Genomic DNA, 17,540 nt, shown 5'->3' with positions numbered 1-17,540 from the left:
AAACCCGAGGACCTAGTGTAGCTGGAAGGATTAAGTCAACTGAAAAAAATCCAATGACCTCATCGGGACTTGAACCCGCGACCTTCCGGCTTGTAGCATAGCCCCTCAACCACTACGCTACCGCGTGCCCCTATCTGTTGGTGATAACTTGCAATATTTGATCTATGCAGGGGCAAGTGCAACTCAGTTAACCAAAATGTATGCCACATATCAAACCTATTATTCTGACACCATGGTTAAAAAAATGCCTGGTAAGAAAAATATCAGATGTGTCAGATATGTTTACCTGAATATTAAGACAATATATTTCTTATACTTTGGCATCTGAAAAAACATGGGATTTCTTACTCACATACTTAGAAAATACTACATTGGATTCAATGTTTCCACACAACTAGTGTTACTATGAAGATATATATTTAGAGCAGGTAATACAACTGTTTCAATTATTCTTTTTCAAGTTCAAGGAAATGTGCTTATAATACATAGATCTGGCTCAAGACAGGGACCAGTGGAGGGCTCTTGTGAACATGGCAGTGAACCTTCGGATTAGATAAAATTCTGGGAAATTCTTGAGTAGCCGCAGGATTGGTGGCTCCTCAAGAAGGGGTCAGCTCCATGAGTAAGTAAGTAAGTGCTTATAATATAGGAAAAACCAAACACTGCAGTGTGCAGTAGACTGCTGTGGTATAAACATAAGTGACCATGTTGAAGAGAGAGGTTAAAATATTGAAATGTGTTTTGAACCTATGACAAGAACTTCTAATCAATGGTCATGAAGCAGGCAAAAGTATCCAAGAATCACACTGCAGCATGAATATTTGGTATTCCCAAATAAAGTGTCTGACACAGGAGAAAAGTGGAAGAATGGTTAATGCGTACTACTTTCATGGGTCCAAACAAGAATGATATAAAGATACAGACAAACAAGTCCTTACCTTTGTACTTGACTAACATACAGGGTGTTTCACGNGTTCTCGTTATCTCGACACATGAGAGCTACCTGAGGTGGGGGGTGGGGGGGTTGGTATGTCCAGCGCGGTTCACAACCAAGCGGCAGCCTGTGTTGCGTCTGGCGGTGACATTTTCGAAAATTGGCTTTAAGCACCAATCAATTCAAATTAAAGGTAATATCACGAAGTTAACTTTACATTCATACTTTAAATGTATGATGTATTATGCTGGTTTATTATTTTGTTCCGTTTATTGTCAGTAATGGTTACCTTCTATTCTGAGTTTAAAACGGTCATAACTCTGTAACCGTCCAAAATCGAACACATGTTTATATGAACTTTTTTGACCACAAAGACCTAGGAAATCACCTCCTGCAGTTATGCCCTAAAGTCGTGAAACACCCTGTATACGTATATGGGCTCACTGTTTCTCACAGCAGACAATACATATGAAGACACAGAAGTGGCATCATCATGCTAGATCCCATAACAGGTTAGAAGAATCATCAGATTTATGGAACTGTATCATCATGGAGAACAGAATTAATACAGAAGCCTCCCATGGACTACACATGACTGGCATGTGAACTGTCTACACCAGAAGAATGACTACCTTGACAGTTAAAGAAGAAACACAGATACACACTTGTGTTCTTTGATATGCCTACCAACTTCACAACTGATGTTAAAAGTTAGAAATCTGTGGTGATAAAGACTATAAACTTAGAAAATCAGTAATATTCTCCATAAAGAAACCATCTGAGCAATTGCTTGGGAAGCAGATAACAACTGCACGGAGAGTCATCTCATCAGTCAACTGAACATGGAATTCGAAGTACTATTAATCTAACAGTATGAATCCTGAGGGTGGAAATCAGTGATGCAGACAACTCTTCAGTCAGCAAAGTAAAAATGCAACATGACATTATTTACTTATCTGTACATTTTTATCAATGTAGTTTGTACACTGTTACTTATATTCTCTTTCTGCCTCTGTACTAACAAAATATGTTAATAAATGATTCAGTTTTTTGGATATTACCCATTGTCCTATTTACCTAAAACAATGTTTCAGAGGCTTGACTCTGTCTCCATCCTCAGGTAAAAACCTACTCAGTTGGGCCTAGTCCCTATCTGCAGACGCTAATGTTAATGTTGAAATACTACTATTCACACATCTCTGAACATTGTTATAATTAACTGCAGAATGAAGACCCATTATGCAAACAGGGATAATTCTAATACTGATATGTTTTTCTGAAAACATAAAATTATAAGAGGAGATTGTCTTATATTGTTCAGTCATCTTATACTGGATAAAATAAGGTAATAGTCATCATATACAACTACAGAATCTGTATGATTTAAAAAACTAATTACCATACTGATATTTATAATACCTAGCTGAGTATTTTAATGTTTACTGGTCTTCCATTATACCTCAGTTCCACAATATGATCTCACCCATTAAATGATCTGGATCACTGATAATCAGCCTACCTCAAAATTCATTGAAATTGGAGGTCGAGTCCATTTCTTCTTTGTATCAGTTTCAAGAAGTTCAATCTCTGCAGATAACTGAGTTTCTTTCATACCAGCCATTCTCTTGATCCTGGGAAAAAAAAATATCAAAACTGAAGCTTGCACAGTTCATCAAGTCTGAGGAGCATGCAAATTCTGCAAGTGAATGAGTACTGTACAGCTGACTTGGTATCTGAAACAGCACTCTGCTGAGAAAAATCAGTTCTCAAGTTTCTAATAAAATATGTGCTACAATTTTTAGATGCATATTATGCACAGATGACAAGAACTTGAGGATATGACAGTATTGTGTACAAGGTAAAAATGTATGAGATCATATGGATTCAACCACAAACCAATCACATTTCCATGGCTCAGATAAGCTGTCTGCTACAAAATTAAAGTGCAGATGTTTCATCAGGATATTCAAGCTAATACACAGAAAAAGGGAACAACAATGACCGAAACAAGTCCTAAAAGTATCTTAACATTACATAGCATTAGAAAATCTGATTGAGAATTTCCATTTCATATCCTCTACTTGCTGATAAGCTATTAGATCTGTTATTGTCATTTGGAAGAAACAGTTAATAACATCCACGTCATGCATCCCTGTGAATGTGTGTTCTTTCTTACATTCTTCACTGCCATCATCAGATTCTATGAAGGTTGCAGCATGAGTCATAGGCAGTAATACCAACAGCTCTTATTCACACAGTCATTACAAGGCTCTGGCTACCAGTCTGTGCATGTGGTTCTTCCACTATGGGGGTCGTTTTTCTTATATTCTGTGTAAACCGTGTCTTCTGATGTGTCTTCCCTTCTTACAANAAAAAAAAAAAAAGGAAAAACGACTCCCATAGTGGAAGAACCATACAATACACGAGTTTGAATTAACACACATAAGATGAATAATCTTAACAAGTTTTAGTGTGTGTAAATTTATTACAGTTGACAAATACGCACTTTTTAAATAATTTTATAAAGGCAAGCAATGAAATAGATTAGTGTAATTAGGGCACCTGATGATGGCACTATGTCGCCGAAACATGTCGTGAAGTAACAGGTGAAATTGAGTGCACTACAAGACAGCAACTGTATACATATCATGGATATAAATGTATGAGTAATTTTCTTCTGTTCTATATGTGTAAAGAAGCAGATGGCAATTATCAACTGTTAATAAGTTCTTTTGCCTTCCAAAATTATGTGCAACATCTCTTTTCAGAGACATATGATGTTTAATAAATACAGTAAAAAATGTTGCATCTGAAGTTCTCATGGCAGTGACTATGAAGATTATGTTCTTCTGGCCTGTAACACTGTGTAGTCCAGGGACTGTCTGATGTTTCAGAGGAATATACAGCCTCAATTTTCATGGTCAAAGAGTAAGCTACGCAAAGAAACTAGCAGGTGCAGGCAGCAAGCTCAGCTTAGCTTACTCTTCAACCCTGGAAATGGACTATTATACAGATAAATCATAAAATCGACTCACTTCCAAACAATGGCATTTTCTGATGCTTTATATTTAGCCTTTCCCTTCAAGCAAATCAACTGAACACCTGATGTATTCAAAGGTGTAGGGATCTTCACTTCAATCTTCTGTCCCAGCAATGATGGCTTAAAATTTGACTTTAAAACAACTTTCACTTCCATTTTAGTGCGGCCAACCTCGCGAACCAATGGAATCACACGAAAAGGTAAGGAGATATCCTTTGTTGTTCGGTACCTGAAAATCAAAATTGTTAATCTTCATTTCATGCATCCTGTTGTGTTACAATATATAACTTTACCTTTCGTCACAACAACTAAGGAGTATCTAGGTCAATACCCAGAATTAACTATTTTGTCATTGTATCTAATTTTACTACAGTTCAATAGTATATGTTTGTTGATTTGTATTCACCTGATGATGGCCGTTAATGGCCGAAACATGCAGTGAGGCATAGTTGGGTATTGACCTAGATACTGTTGTGCTGTGACGAAAAATAAAGTTATATCAAAATTGTTCTTTATATGCTGCAAGAAAAAGTTCACAGCCATAAAATCATTACTTTCCTTAGCTAAAACACAAAGTTTACTATTTGCAACTGCAATTAAAATGTAAAAATTCATATACCTAAAATAACTAATAGAACACAGACAGAATTTCATCTCTCACATCTTTAATTCACATGGTACATGCTTTAACCCTTTCTACAATACCACTTGCTTTTGTATCTGCAAATTTAGGGCATAACCAGAACCTGTAGTTAACATACAGGCCACAGTGATCTGTGCTTAAAGTGTACAATCAGTTAATATTTTAACCAAATGACATTACATTAAATGTCCTCAATTTTGATCCACAAAAATACTTTATCGCCAGGTGGTGTATTACTTGTTAGACTTATGAGTGCGAACTGATGGTCCATAACTGATGTTCTGGACCTTACAGACTTTGGTTTGATACATCTAAAAATTAGATGCTTCACTGCTAACATCATAGCAACATCTTTAATTCATATCAGATGAAACACGATACCGAATACAAGTCATTTATCGCAACACAGTGATAGGAACGTTCCAAAATATCAAGCACTGTATGGTAGAAGCAACAAAAGAAAGGGATGCAATTGTAGCTGAATAGTCTTGTTACATCAGACACCACCATATAACTACTTTTGACTATGTTTGCTGTTGGTGCTGGTTGACTAACATGTTACATATACCCTATTTTATTTGTCTGTCACAAAACATGACCAGTCTCTACACATGACTCCAGATCATGACGGGTTAGAAAGTTCTGCTAGAATATTTTCACTCCTTTAAATGATATATGTTCCACAATGAACTATCTAACAGAATACCAACATTTGGCCAATGACAAAGTAATTGTGAAGCTCAAGGTATGAGTGGGGTTTTGGCACAACATTTCAAAAAATAAAAAATTAATCAAATAAAAATGTACAATCTTTGTAACAGGTGTATGTATGTGTATGTGTGTGTGTGTGTGTGTACACACAAAACACGACAATTTATCTTATTAAACAACGAGTGAATGCTACTGCAAAAATCATTCCTATAACTGGAACATTGTTCCATTTAATATAAAAAAGTGAAGAGTGTCAGACAAGCTCTTCATGAACGATTATTTTTCATGCCTCAACTCTCTGGATCTACGTAACAGAAACCAAAAACAGCTGCACATCACTCATCACAATAGAAAAGGCATGCCAACAAATCTGAGATAAAGTAAACGTGAAGAAAGTTGGCATTACATGAAAAGTGAACCGAGGCACAATTGCTATTTGTTAGTGGTAGCAGCAGGCATCATGCAGATCAGCCGCAAAGGCTATTTGCACCTATCTACCAGTTACACAGCCACCTCATCCATGGAGCACAGCCCTTCTTGAGAAGCCTGTTAGTCACTCAGTTGGTCAAAGAACTACCTAATGAACTTTCAGGTTCCATAAAACACTGGGATATTCCTGAGTAGCTGCAAAACTGGCTACTTTTTAAGAAGGGCTCAGAACCTTGGAGTGAGTTAGTCTGGTGGATTCAGGGTCAAAGAGTAAGCCAAGCAAGCAAAAAGCAGAGCCCTGTTTGCTTGGTTTCATCGTTAACCTAGAATCTACCAGACTACATGATGTTACTTCACAAAAGGTAGTACTCTTCATAAGTCACTGCTATACGACTATAAATCTCATATGCAATATCATGTTCACAAGAAATTATCCTGAGCCAAATCAATACAGTCCACACCCTCACACCACACATCTTTAAGACCCAGTTCAAGATTATCCTCCTGACTACATCTATGTCTCTGAAGTGCTCTTCAGGATTAACCTCCTAATTTCTAGTTATGTTATAAAAGTTCATCTACCAATGCACAACACATATAACAACTGCATACCATGTTCCAGTGATGTTTGCCACTTTGTGCATCATATCATCTGGACTAGGGATCAACTTACATTCTCCTCTAGTATTATTCTGTAGCAAACTAGCCAACCTCTTTCTCTTGAATATTATCACATGACAGAGTGACCACAGATGGGGTTTGGATTGGTAACTGGATTTACTGAACTCTTACAAATCCTTGACTACAAGTAATTATTAACTGTTTCACTAATTTACATATTTTATAGTACACTAGAGCATACACTTAAGTCTTCTCAGCCTGCAGTGTCTTCGCCAGTCTTCTGGTAATGGTATCCAACGGCAGACGTTCCCCTTCCTCTAGATTCCTGAGCTGTCCCTTGTCTTGGCTACCAGCTTCTTGCAGCAACAGCCCACAACAACTGAACCCCAACACTTATCTAACTCACCAACCAAATCACTAACTCAGCCTCTCACCAACAGACTCCACTGACTGACTAACTCTTCACTTACTTACTTACTCATGGAGCTGACCCATTCTGGAGGAGCCACCAATTCTGCAGCTACACAAGAATTTCCTACCATTTTATGCAACCCAAAGGTTCATTGCCATGTTCACAAGATCCCTCCACTGGTCCCTATCCTGAGCCAGATCTACCCAATCCACACCATCCCATCCTATCTCTCTAAGATCCATTCTAATATTGCCCACCCGCCTACACCTTGGTCTTCCTTGTGGTCTCTTTTCTTCTGGCTTTCCCACCAATATCCTATAAGCAGTCGTCTCCCCCATTCGTGCTACATGACCTGCCCACCTCATCCTCCTTGATTTGATCATTCTAATTATACTTGGAGAAGAGTACAAGTTATGAAGTTCCTCATTATGCAGTTTTCTCCAACCTCCTGTCACTTCATCTCTCTTCAGTCCAAATATTCTCAACACCCTGTTCTCAAACACCCTCAGTATTTGTAATCTCCACCTAATATTAAGGTAAACAAAGGAAGGAGAAATTGATGGCATGTATAAGGGAGATGAGACAGGCACACAAAACTGTATTCCTTCCAGAATACAAATAAAAATGTTACTTGTAATGCTCATTTCTTCCATGCACGCAACATCTCACTGTTCTGATCCTTGATTTCATCACCCTAATAATATCAGATGGCCAGTAAGAATTATTAAGTTCCTCATTATGCAATTTTCTCCACCATGAGGTTACTTCATCTTAGGTCCAAATATTCCCCACACTGCTCTCTTCTCAAACATCTTCAGTTCATGCTCATCACTTTAGAAGTGATACTAAGTTTCATAGCGACACAATACATGAGGTAAGAGTAAATTTGGCTGTATTTTAATCTTTAAATTTTTTGATAGGCGATAGGAAGATGAAAAATTCTGAACCAAAGGGCATAAAGCTATTCAGGAATATAATTTTTACTTTTTACTGTCATCCTCTGATAACTGGATGCTGCCACATTTTAAAGGATTAACTACCTACGTTACTTTTTAAAAAAAGGGCATCAGAGACAAATTATAATTTTGTACATTGTTTTCAAATTTGTGTGTGATGGAAGATATTTTCTATATAAGAAAGTTTAGAAGATAAGAATGTGCTTGCTTCTTGCATCTTAAATTCCTCATTTCTAGTCATATGTTGCCCAACTCTTCGAGGATTTCAAATCACAGTGGCATGAGATTTCTATTAACTTTTAATTCTTCTCACTCCTACAGACAGCTGACCCTAGAAAGAGCACATCACATAATACGTATAAAGTTTACTTAAATCAACATGGTAGAAACAAACTAAACGCTTGTCACTATACTTAATTCCCAACAGCTACTTGTAGTGAGATAATAAATAAAAAAGAAAAAGCCTGTAATGCATAAAGCAATTTTTCCTGGCTATAACAATATGACTTCAATACCATCCCTAGAAAAGGCACAAAATAAATGCTGCACAAAGCCTACTACATGCTTATTAGCACAATCTGAGAAGTGCACATGGCTGAGAGAAAAAGAGTCAAAATCCTGGTAAATGCAATAAGACTTCATTTTGATTCAAGCACATGATGAAATTTTGTATTGTCAGAAGAATATGAACACACAGGCTACGCTTGAAATTGCAGATTGGCATAACAAGAACACTGCATACCTCATCAGTTCAAATTCTCCATCAGGTGGAATGAAACTAATGGAGTGCTCTGTCTCAAACTTCGACAACTTCACGCATTGGTGGAACTGGCAGTCATCAATCACTACAACTGGTTTTCCAGATCGAGCTGGATCATCAGTGCCACCACTTAGACCCTTTCCTTTTGCTTCCATTACAATCTTGTCATTGATCCCAAATTTGCATTCTGGCATTCCCGACAGATACGACTTCATGACAACTTTTCCAGCCACATGTGCTGACAGAACTTGACCTAAAATAATATTATAAGCAAATTTTCCTTAAAGAAAGAAGATATGCACGAGCATATAAAACTACAACAAACAGGCTTCTACCTGGTTCTCACTATTTATATAATATAGAAAAATATTCAAATACATTGAACTATTTCAAGTCAAACAATCTGAAGCAATAATCTAATAAAGATAAATGGCTATACCAGAGCCTTCTGTTTGCACATTTCAATAGTGCTAACACACTATTCAAATTTTCAGAGTGCAAAATTAACAGCATATTAGCAAATACATGTTACACGATTAAGACAAGTGAAATTAACTTATTGTCTTCTTCCTGAAACAACTAGTTATACATTCAAAAAACTCTTATCATGGACAAAGGATCCATCGAAACAAAAACAAACTCCATGGTTTTAGTCTGCAAGGAAACTATACTGACCGAGCAACCGCCGTTTGTCGGAGAAGTTAGTGTCAACTTTAGCGGATAGAGGGTGTTGCGTGGTCAGTGCAATGAATCCCGATGGCCATTAATTTCAGTTTTCTAGACCGAGGCCACTATTTCCTTGAAATAGCTTCTCAATTATCCTCATGAGGCTGAGTGGACCCCATTCCAGACCCACTACTTCTCAGAGAATTTGGTAGTGCCAGGAATCGAACCCAGACCTCTGGATTTGTAGTCAGGAACTCTGACCACCAGACCACAGAGGCAGTCAAAGGATCCATCACAAAATTGTTTATACTTACAAACACAGTATCATTTCAGTTTCTAAACTTCAATAGTCATGATCACAAAGGATCACATAAATCACATCATTACAGTTTAAAAGTGAAGTATGAATCAATATTTTGTTTTAATACAAAGTTCCATAAAGAAAAATCTTATGACACCTTATTTCCTCTATATGCTTTCATTTATACACAATGGATAGCCAGAATTATAAATTAGCATTTATATAATTTAGCTGCATATTTGTATCCATAATTTCCACTGACATAAATCCTTGCTACCTAACAGCTACCAGATAAAAATCATCTCACACGGTGTCAACAGTTCTGTATATTAATTACCAGGGTAACACTGTGCCTGTATTCAAAATATGTCATGGTTAGCTACAACTGACCACCAGTCACTGACGATACAAATATAAATATGCACAAAATGGATAAAATATGTCATAAATGTAGGGTCTTTCTAAACCAAACTTCAATTTTCAACAATCACAGCTCAGGCATTAATAGAGCTAAATACGAAGTAAAGTGCATTGTATTAGACATTTTTTCCCCATACATATTCCTGTTTCACAAATGCTGTCATGTCCCTGCATAATACAATGTACCAGCTCTCCCATCTTATTCACAGCAACAGCTGCAACAATCCACACTCACAGTTATTTTTATCTAGGTTAACAGAACAGGGGGCTGATGTACCTGATCATTTACATAGCCCGCAAAGAAGCCTGCCAGTCAAATCAGGCAACTGAGAGGGCTACATAACGAGCCCTGCTTGACCCATCCATGTGTCACAGACACGTGGTTTCTGCATTCCCCATATCGTCATGATATTTTGTCGGTTCCTTTTCCACTGGCATGCAACATGTCCCCAATGCTAGCTCAAAGTGAAGTGATTGTTCAAAAGTACAATCTTGTGTAGGAAGACTCTGTATATAAATACAGCCTAATGACAAATACCTGTGCATGATTTCAAATAGCACAGTTTGTACTATTTCAAACTAGCCCAAAAGCTCAAACTTTATTCCACTGCCAGGCTTTAGTTTTAACACAAGAAATCATTAATTTATGGCAATGCAAATATACAGCAAGCACTACTGCTGTGTTGTCATTTTGCATGCAACAAAATTATTAATATTTGCTCATTTCAAAGACTTAAAGCCATACAAAATTTCAGGACCATAACTTTCGCGGCCATAATGAGTCTACCACAAAAAAAAAAAAACACATGTGGCCAGTGATCATACTACTTATGTTAGGAAATTAGAAAATACAAATGTGAGTAGGCCCCTAATGATATGATGTTCACACCAAGTATCATAATCTATCTGTTGATTCAAAAGTTATTACACGGGCAAACACACAGCAAGGATGGAGTAATAAAGTAAGCCTGCCTTTCCTTACCAAACACGGAAGTTAGGTTAAGAATCTTTTTGTGTCACTTTGAACATTTGAAGGAAAGTTTGAACCGACAAATTCCTAAAAGTTATTATAAACGAAATATGTTACCAAATGCTCTTTGCAGCATCTTACCTTGGGGAGACATAAGAAGATTGACATACTCCAAAACATCAAGAAAAAGTTCATTGCGTCTGTATTTAATTCCTTCCCGTCGCCAGCCAATCTGTCCAGTAACCTGAGATGTGATTTGTGCCTGTTCCTCTTTTGTCTGTGATTTAATACCCTGTTGTGTAATGAACGTCTTCAAAACTCCAGTGTCAGAATTCTGAGGATATCCAAAGTCCAAGATTTCTGTTTCCAAACAAATTTAAACATATGTATAATGTAGTGATACCATAACACAAAAATGAATGAACCAAAATGCATTTAAGTATCCATAAACCATATTGAATTTAATTTAATTTTATATGTGGATCAGTATTCTAGTAAAAGGTAAGGTAAAGTTGTCCCTGTGCTTGACTAATTAAGCACTAAGCCTTGAAGGCATATGGGGGAGTGGATGTATAGATCAGTACTTGAGAATTATTTCTACTATAAGAAATTACAAGGTTTTGTGCCAGCCCTGATATATGACATCTTATCACTTAACAAACTCTAATCTCTTAACTGTCATGATTCTCTATAGACAAATGTCTCCTGAATTATCACAAAACTTGTCCAATCTGGTCCCATGCATTTCCAGTTAACCTAACTTATGCTTCAAAGCATCTCTTCTTATTAACTTCACTGAACCAAACCTATAAATACAGACTTCTAACATTTCAAATTCCAATCTCCTGTCAATTTTCTGTGCTTATATCATTACAAAGAATTTATCCAAGTCTATGGCCCTATGTAACACTTCATAGCATGTCCATTTCTTATAGTTAGAAGTTGTCAACCTCCACCAGACAACCAAACCAGAGGACCACCTCCTGTATTCTATCCACAACAGTTTATTCAGTATATTTACTGCTCCCTTCCATATGTAGTGCCTGCCTCCTCCATCCAGAGCCATCACCAAACCACAATGAGAAGAGATCCACTTAATACGGTCATTCACACCACGTAATACAGAATGTCCACAAAAATAAATGTGATGTATCAGAATGCCACATTTTAGTAGCTATACCACGTAAAAATCTGTATGGGACAGAAATTAACATGGTGATACATACTTACGATCTGGGTCAATTAAGGTCTTGTGATTCTCTCATAATACGGATTTCAAAACATTCTGTCTCAGTAGTGACATCTTTCCATTTTCTAAGGATACATACCGTCATATGTTAAGTGACTAGACACAGGGTTTGGACTGGTAATTGGATTTACTGAACTATAGCACTCTTGCTAATTCACAGACTTCACAAATCACTACAGCACATGCTAAACCATCTGTTTATTTCACTAGTCATCATTTAGTAATGGGTCCCAACAGCATAGATTTATCAGCTCCAGTGTTCAGCATCTTTCATCCTCGCTGGCTGGTGACTGCCTTACATCTCAACTGACTGGAAGTTCCAACTGGCTTTCCTTATACAGCCTCTGCATGGACTGCATCATTGGAAAAGTTCAGCCCATTCACAAAAAATGGTGGGAAACAGGAAATCTCCAAATATAGACCAATTTCAATTTTGCCACTTTTTTCCAAAATTCGTGAAATATTAATACATAAAAGAGTACTGACCTCCTTAAACAAACACAACATGATATCTGAGGCTCAAATGGCTTCGGAGAGAAGAAATCTAACAATACAGCAACACAATTCATAGAGGATATCCAGAAAGCATTTATAATTTTCATTTCATGCATCCTGTTGTTATAATATACAATTTCCTTATTAAAACTGTCACAACAGGCAAGTACATGGCTAACATATATATATACCACTGAACTGCAATACTATTACAATTGGATACAATAATATTAATTATATTAAAATACTTGGCATAAAAATACAATAAATATACAATATAAAACAAAAGTTATAGTATAAAACAAGAAAAAAATTCTTCGAGTGATGCTTTACATCATCGAGTCAGTTGTTGGTTTTTGTGATTTTGATGTGTTCCCACGGACAAATTAGAGTATTCTATATTTTGTGTATATATAATAAACTGCTTTGGAGGCTAGTGATGTAGATGTAGTAATAGTAATGTTAATTATTTAGTTAAAGTACAAAGTATTGTCTGTTCTGTAGGGAATGTAAACAATGACTAACGACCTTAATATAGTTTTATTGTGATAGTTTTAATAAAGAAACTGTATCAAGAAAGCATTAGATAATAAGCTGTTAGTTATGGGCATATTTTTAGATTTAACTAAGGCCATTGATGTAATAAATCATGAATTACTGCTTGCCAAATTGGAGGTGTATGAACTTAGAGGGAAAATACACTCATGGATGAATTCACATCTTACTGGTAGAACACAATTTGTAGACGTAAAGCATTTAGATCAAAAGACCACACATATAAAGCCGTTTGCTTCATAACGCAAAAAAAAACTTTTCGTTGCAAAATAAGTGCAATTAACATGGGAATTAAAATACGTAACAGCTTGCCCCCTGAATTAAAAAGAATAGAAGTTCTGGAGTTTTTAAAAATAAATACAAAAGTTGTTTAGTACAAAACTGTTTTTATTCTCTGCAGGAGTTTTTTAATAACAATGATGGACAGTAGATTGCTGGCTCTGGTTGGTTCTGATGTGGTGTGGATGTATATAGATGCTATAAGTGTATGCATTGTTTTATATTGGATTGTTGGGAGATGTCATCCTTGGCTGCTAGTTTCAGCTGGGGGACATTGATCCTAAGATTACTGTATTGTTCGTAGTCTTTGTGTATAATGTTGTAACTTTTTAAGAGTTGTTGACTTGTAGTGTTTTAGACAGCTTAAACTGACTTGTCCAATTGTACTTGTGTAACAGTTTATGGATGTAAATAAATTATGAATTATGGAAGAAGTGAATGTTGAAGTTTTTCAGCTCTGTCCCCCTTTAGCAACTTGACACACATTACTCTAAATGAAAAGTTTCAAAGGCTGTGGGCACGGAGAGGTAGCCAAGTTCCTAGGTTCCTAGATTTAATTTTCTGAGAGTCAATAAACAATGAAGTTTATGGAGCCAATGGGCATGCAGGCAGCACTGAAACATTAAACCATGTGTTTCCAGCAGTTACTGATACAGCATGTTCCACTAGAACTTCATTATCTGCCCATAAAACTACGCAGAGTTACAACCCAGAAGACCATAATCTTAGTTACAGTACTTTGTTTTGTATGAAAAACAGAGGTTGTCACTTTTACATGTATAACTTTCTGATGGATTTTAGGGAGCTGTTCCTTTGCATAAAAAGTGACACCAAAAGCATGTATACTTTATAGAATTTCCAAAATCACAGCTTACCATCCAGAAGTTCATATATAAGAACAAAATTATTCTTAATATTCTCCTCAGAAATCTTTCCAAAATATGACTGCATAACATCAATGATTTTCAGAAGAAATTCAAACACCATTGCAGCATTCACATTTTGTTTGGTCACAGCAGCCAGCCAGATGTTTGCTCGCTGAAAACAGAGACACAAAGCATTCAAACACCAGTCTATGCCAAATTTCATAAACCTCTGTATTTTTTATCACTTCAAGCTGTATCACTGTATTTGTATTTCATAATTTATCAGTCTATAGGGATGTATTAGGATATATCCTTTCTGGTATGTATAATGACTGCATCAGTTGCAACCTATCCTATTCAGTCAGCTGAATCACTTGGTCCAGTGATTGAGTCTAGCTCTTTCTAACGGACCCAACAGAATAGGTGTTTTCCTTCACATGAGGACGGAAACAGATCCAGTTTCCGAAACGTCGTGTTTTTATTAGTTATCTTAACAACCACGATGATGGATAAAGTCCAAAAACCCAATATATCAGTGTGTTATACACCATCGTCAGATAGGATAGTAACTATCCTTCACTTTGTTTGGAATAGAACATTTAATAATTCATTTTATTTGTCTGCATATACACTGTTTAATTCAACATGCTGCAGTTCTTGTTTTCTGTTGGTCGATGTGGTTACTTCTATCTCCTCTGGATTTATCCACATATTTAAGACTTTAAGATTCATTCTCATACACAGCTACTCCATTGATCTTCAATTGTGGAAAATCATATATGTATATGACAAAAATTATCTTCAGATTACTGAAAGAAATTCCATGAACTGATCCCCTCCAATCTCCCGTATGATGTTATACTCCATCCTCCACATCTCCGTCCAACTAATATTACCCCCTCCAGCATACTAGCTCATATAGCATTCTCCTCCAGTCATCTAGCCCTTCCATTCATAGAATGCTGATAGTGATAACCATGAGATAACCCTTGCTGGTGACAAATGCTTTGGACTGGTTGACACATGGCAGAGAGAGCTTGGGAGGAATACAACAGTAAGCAGAAAGGGGGTAACTTGCAATGCCATCGTCACCTTCATTTATGGGAGTTCTTTCAATCATCTCTATATAGAGGACAAAGCACAGAGTCATAGAAGACTCTGTGTTTGAAAGGAAGGCTTTTACAGAGTTAATCATTATATTACTTACATTAATAATGAAAGGGCAAGCACAATAGATCATTGAAGGTCGCAGTGTGATGGCCGGATTTTATGGTCCGCCCCTTACACACATACACATACATTAATTACACATTAGTAATGGGTTAACTATTCTTCCTGTGTCCTATTTGTGCAGTAAAATATAATAACATTCTCTATGGCACCATAAATCCCATACTTACTTACTTACTTATGGAGCTGAGCCCTTCTGGAGGAGCTGTCAATTCTGCAGCTACTCAAGAATTTCCTAGCATTTTATGGAACCCGAAGGTTCATTACTGTGTTCACAAAAGCCCTCCAATGGTCCATATCCTGAGCCAGATCAATCCAATCAATACCATCCCACCCTATCCCTCTAAGATTCATTTTAATATTGTCCACCCACCTATGCCTTGGTCTTCCCAGTGGTCTCTTTCCTTCTGGCTTTCCCACCAATATCCTATATGCATTCCTTGTCTCCCCCATTCATGCTACATGACCTGCCCACCTCATCCTCCTTGACTTGATCATTCTAATTATACTTGGAGAAGAGTACAAGTTATGAAGCTCCTCATTATGCAGTTTTCTCCAACCTCCTGTCACTTCATCTCTCTTTGGTCCAAATATCCTCCTCAACACCCTGTTTTTGAACACCCTCAGTCTATGTTCCTCCCTTAACCATAAATCCCATAGCGACAAAAAAACTTTCAAGAAGTATTTTATTCTCAAATGAATCAAAAGCTCTTCTAGATCCAAAAGAACAACTAATCTGTGATTACCGACCATGTGTCTAAGACTCTTCAGCACGCATCATAAATTATGACTTCACCTTCCATCACAAAACATGTTGTGCTCATATAGTGCAACTGGATTAATTTGAACAAATACATGCTTTAAACTAATAGCGCAGTTTTCTCACATCAAATTTCAATCAAATCCATCAAGTGACTCGATAAATTAACTACAAACTGATATTGAAATGAAGTGCAGAATACACGACTCATAACCTCATTAAAGAACTAAGGAATTAACCCTCATTGGGCTTGAACAAATGGCATACCTTGATATGGAAAAATGAAGTTCTAGCAATGTTTGTAACTGGAGAACGAACTTGTTGACGGGCGTGAATAACATTAACTCGAAATGCGTCCACAGCATTTCGCCCAATGTCATCTCGATATACCCTTGATATCAACACTTCTCCTTTATGATTATATACAAACAAACCTCCAATCATGGTAGTGGGTTGCTTGTAGCGCTACTACTGTCAATACCTGAAAAAAAAAAAATTGTACGAAAAGATGTGTAACTCCACAGACAACTGCTCTTCGGAAACTAGTTTCATCGAGCCATTTAAGAAACTCCCTGTGTTTTATGGAAAGTCAAATCTCATTACCATGTTTACAGGATAATACCTCTGAAGCCTATCCCGAATCAGAAGAATCCATTCCACAGTCTTAAAACACATGAATATTAGAATCCACTCCACACTCTTAAAAAAAAAGAACCTACGTTATCCACATTAATATTCGGAGTTTCGAGCTACACTTCTGTATCTATTTGAAATTTTTCATCACGCATGCTACATGCCTCATCCATCTCACTCTTCTTGATTTCAAAGCCTTAATATCTAAACAACACAACCATTTTAAATGCAAAATATACACATATTTCCAGTACGAGCATTAATTTTACGAAAGCGAAGTTGTAGAAACCTCTACAACTGAATTTTCGTCCTCCACTTTACAGATTTTTTACGAGCATTTTAATACCAAAATCTGGGCATACCGTAACCTCTTTCTTCTAAAGGATACTTATTTGCGAAAAAATCAAGAAGAAAGTTTAAACAAATATTTTCTGCTAACCACCGACTGAACCGAAAAACACCATACCAGCTTCTGCACAGCCGAAACCGCCGAAACTTCAACCATGAAACCAAACGTCTTACCTCACCATCACCATCACCATATTGATCTCCGCCCACAAAAATGGCCGCTTTCGTTTCCGGCAGCAGTCAAATCAAAACGCATTAATTT

The 17,540-nt window shown here is 36.7% G+C and overlaps 1 protein-coding gene across 4 annotated transcripts in view; it reads right to left on the bottom strand.

The window, feature by feature from the left end:
• Positions 1–17,532, bottom strand: part of LOC111868914 (AP-2 complex subunit mu) — a 19,141-nt gene extending 1,609 nt beyond the window's left edge. The window contains exons 1-7 of one of the 4 annotated variants that reach the window (XM_023860008.2): positions 17,453–17,532; positions 16,565–16,778; positions 14,317–14,479; positions 11,005–11,223; positions 8,489–8,759; positions 3,970–4,203; positions 2,454–2,565 (exon numbers count right to left, since the gene is read on the bottom strand). In XM_023860008.2, coding sequence (XP_023715776.1) covers positions 2,454–2,565; positions 3,970–4,203; positions 8,489–8,759; positions 11,005–11,223; positions 14,317–14,479; positions 16,565–16,741 — 1,176 coding nt within the window. In that variant the 5' untranslated portion in view covers positions 16,742–16,778; positions 17,453–17,532. Of the gene's footprint in view, positions 1–2,453; positions 2,566–3,969; positions 4,204–8,488; positions 8,760–11,004; positions 11,224–14,316; positions 14,480–16,564; positions 16,779–16,919; positions 17,262–17,369 lie in introns of those variants that run through there. The other 3 variants (XM_023860007.2, XM_023860009.2, XM_023860011.2) reach the window with 3 other exon arrangements.
• Positions 17,533–17,540: the final 8 nt, after the last annotated feature.

This window comes from Cryptotermes secundus, unplaced genomic scaffold, assembly GCF_002891405.2.
Source record: "Cryptotermes secundus unplaced genomic scaffold, Csec_1.0 scaffold753, whole genome shotgun sequence".
NCBI classification, from domain to species: Eukaryota; Metazoa; Arthropoda; class Insecta; order Blattodea; family Kalotermitidae; genus Cryptotermes; species Cryptotermes secundus.
This window is presented reverse-complemented; position numbering and strand designations above follow the sequence as displayed.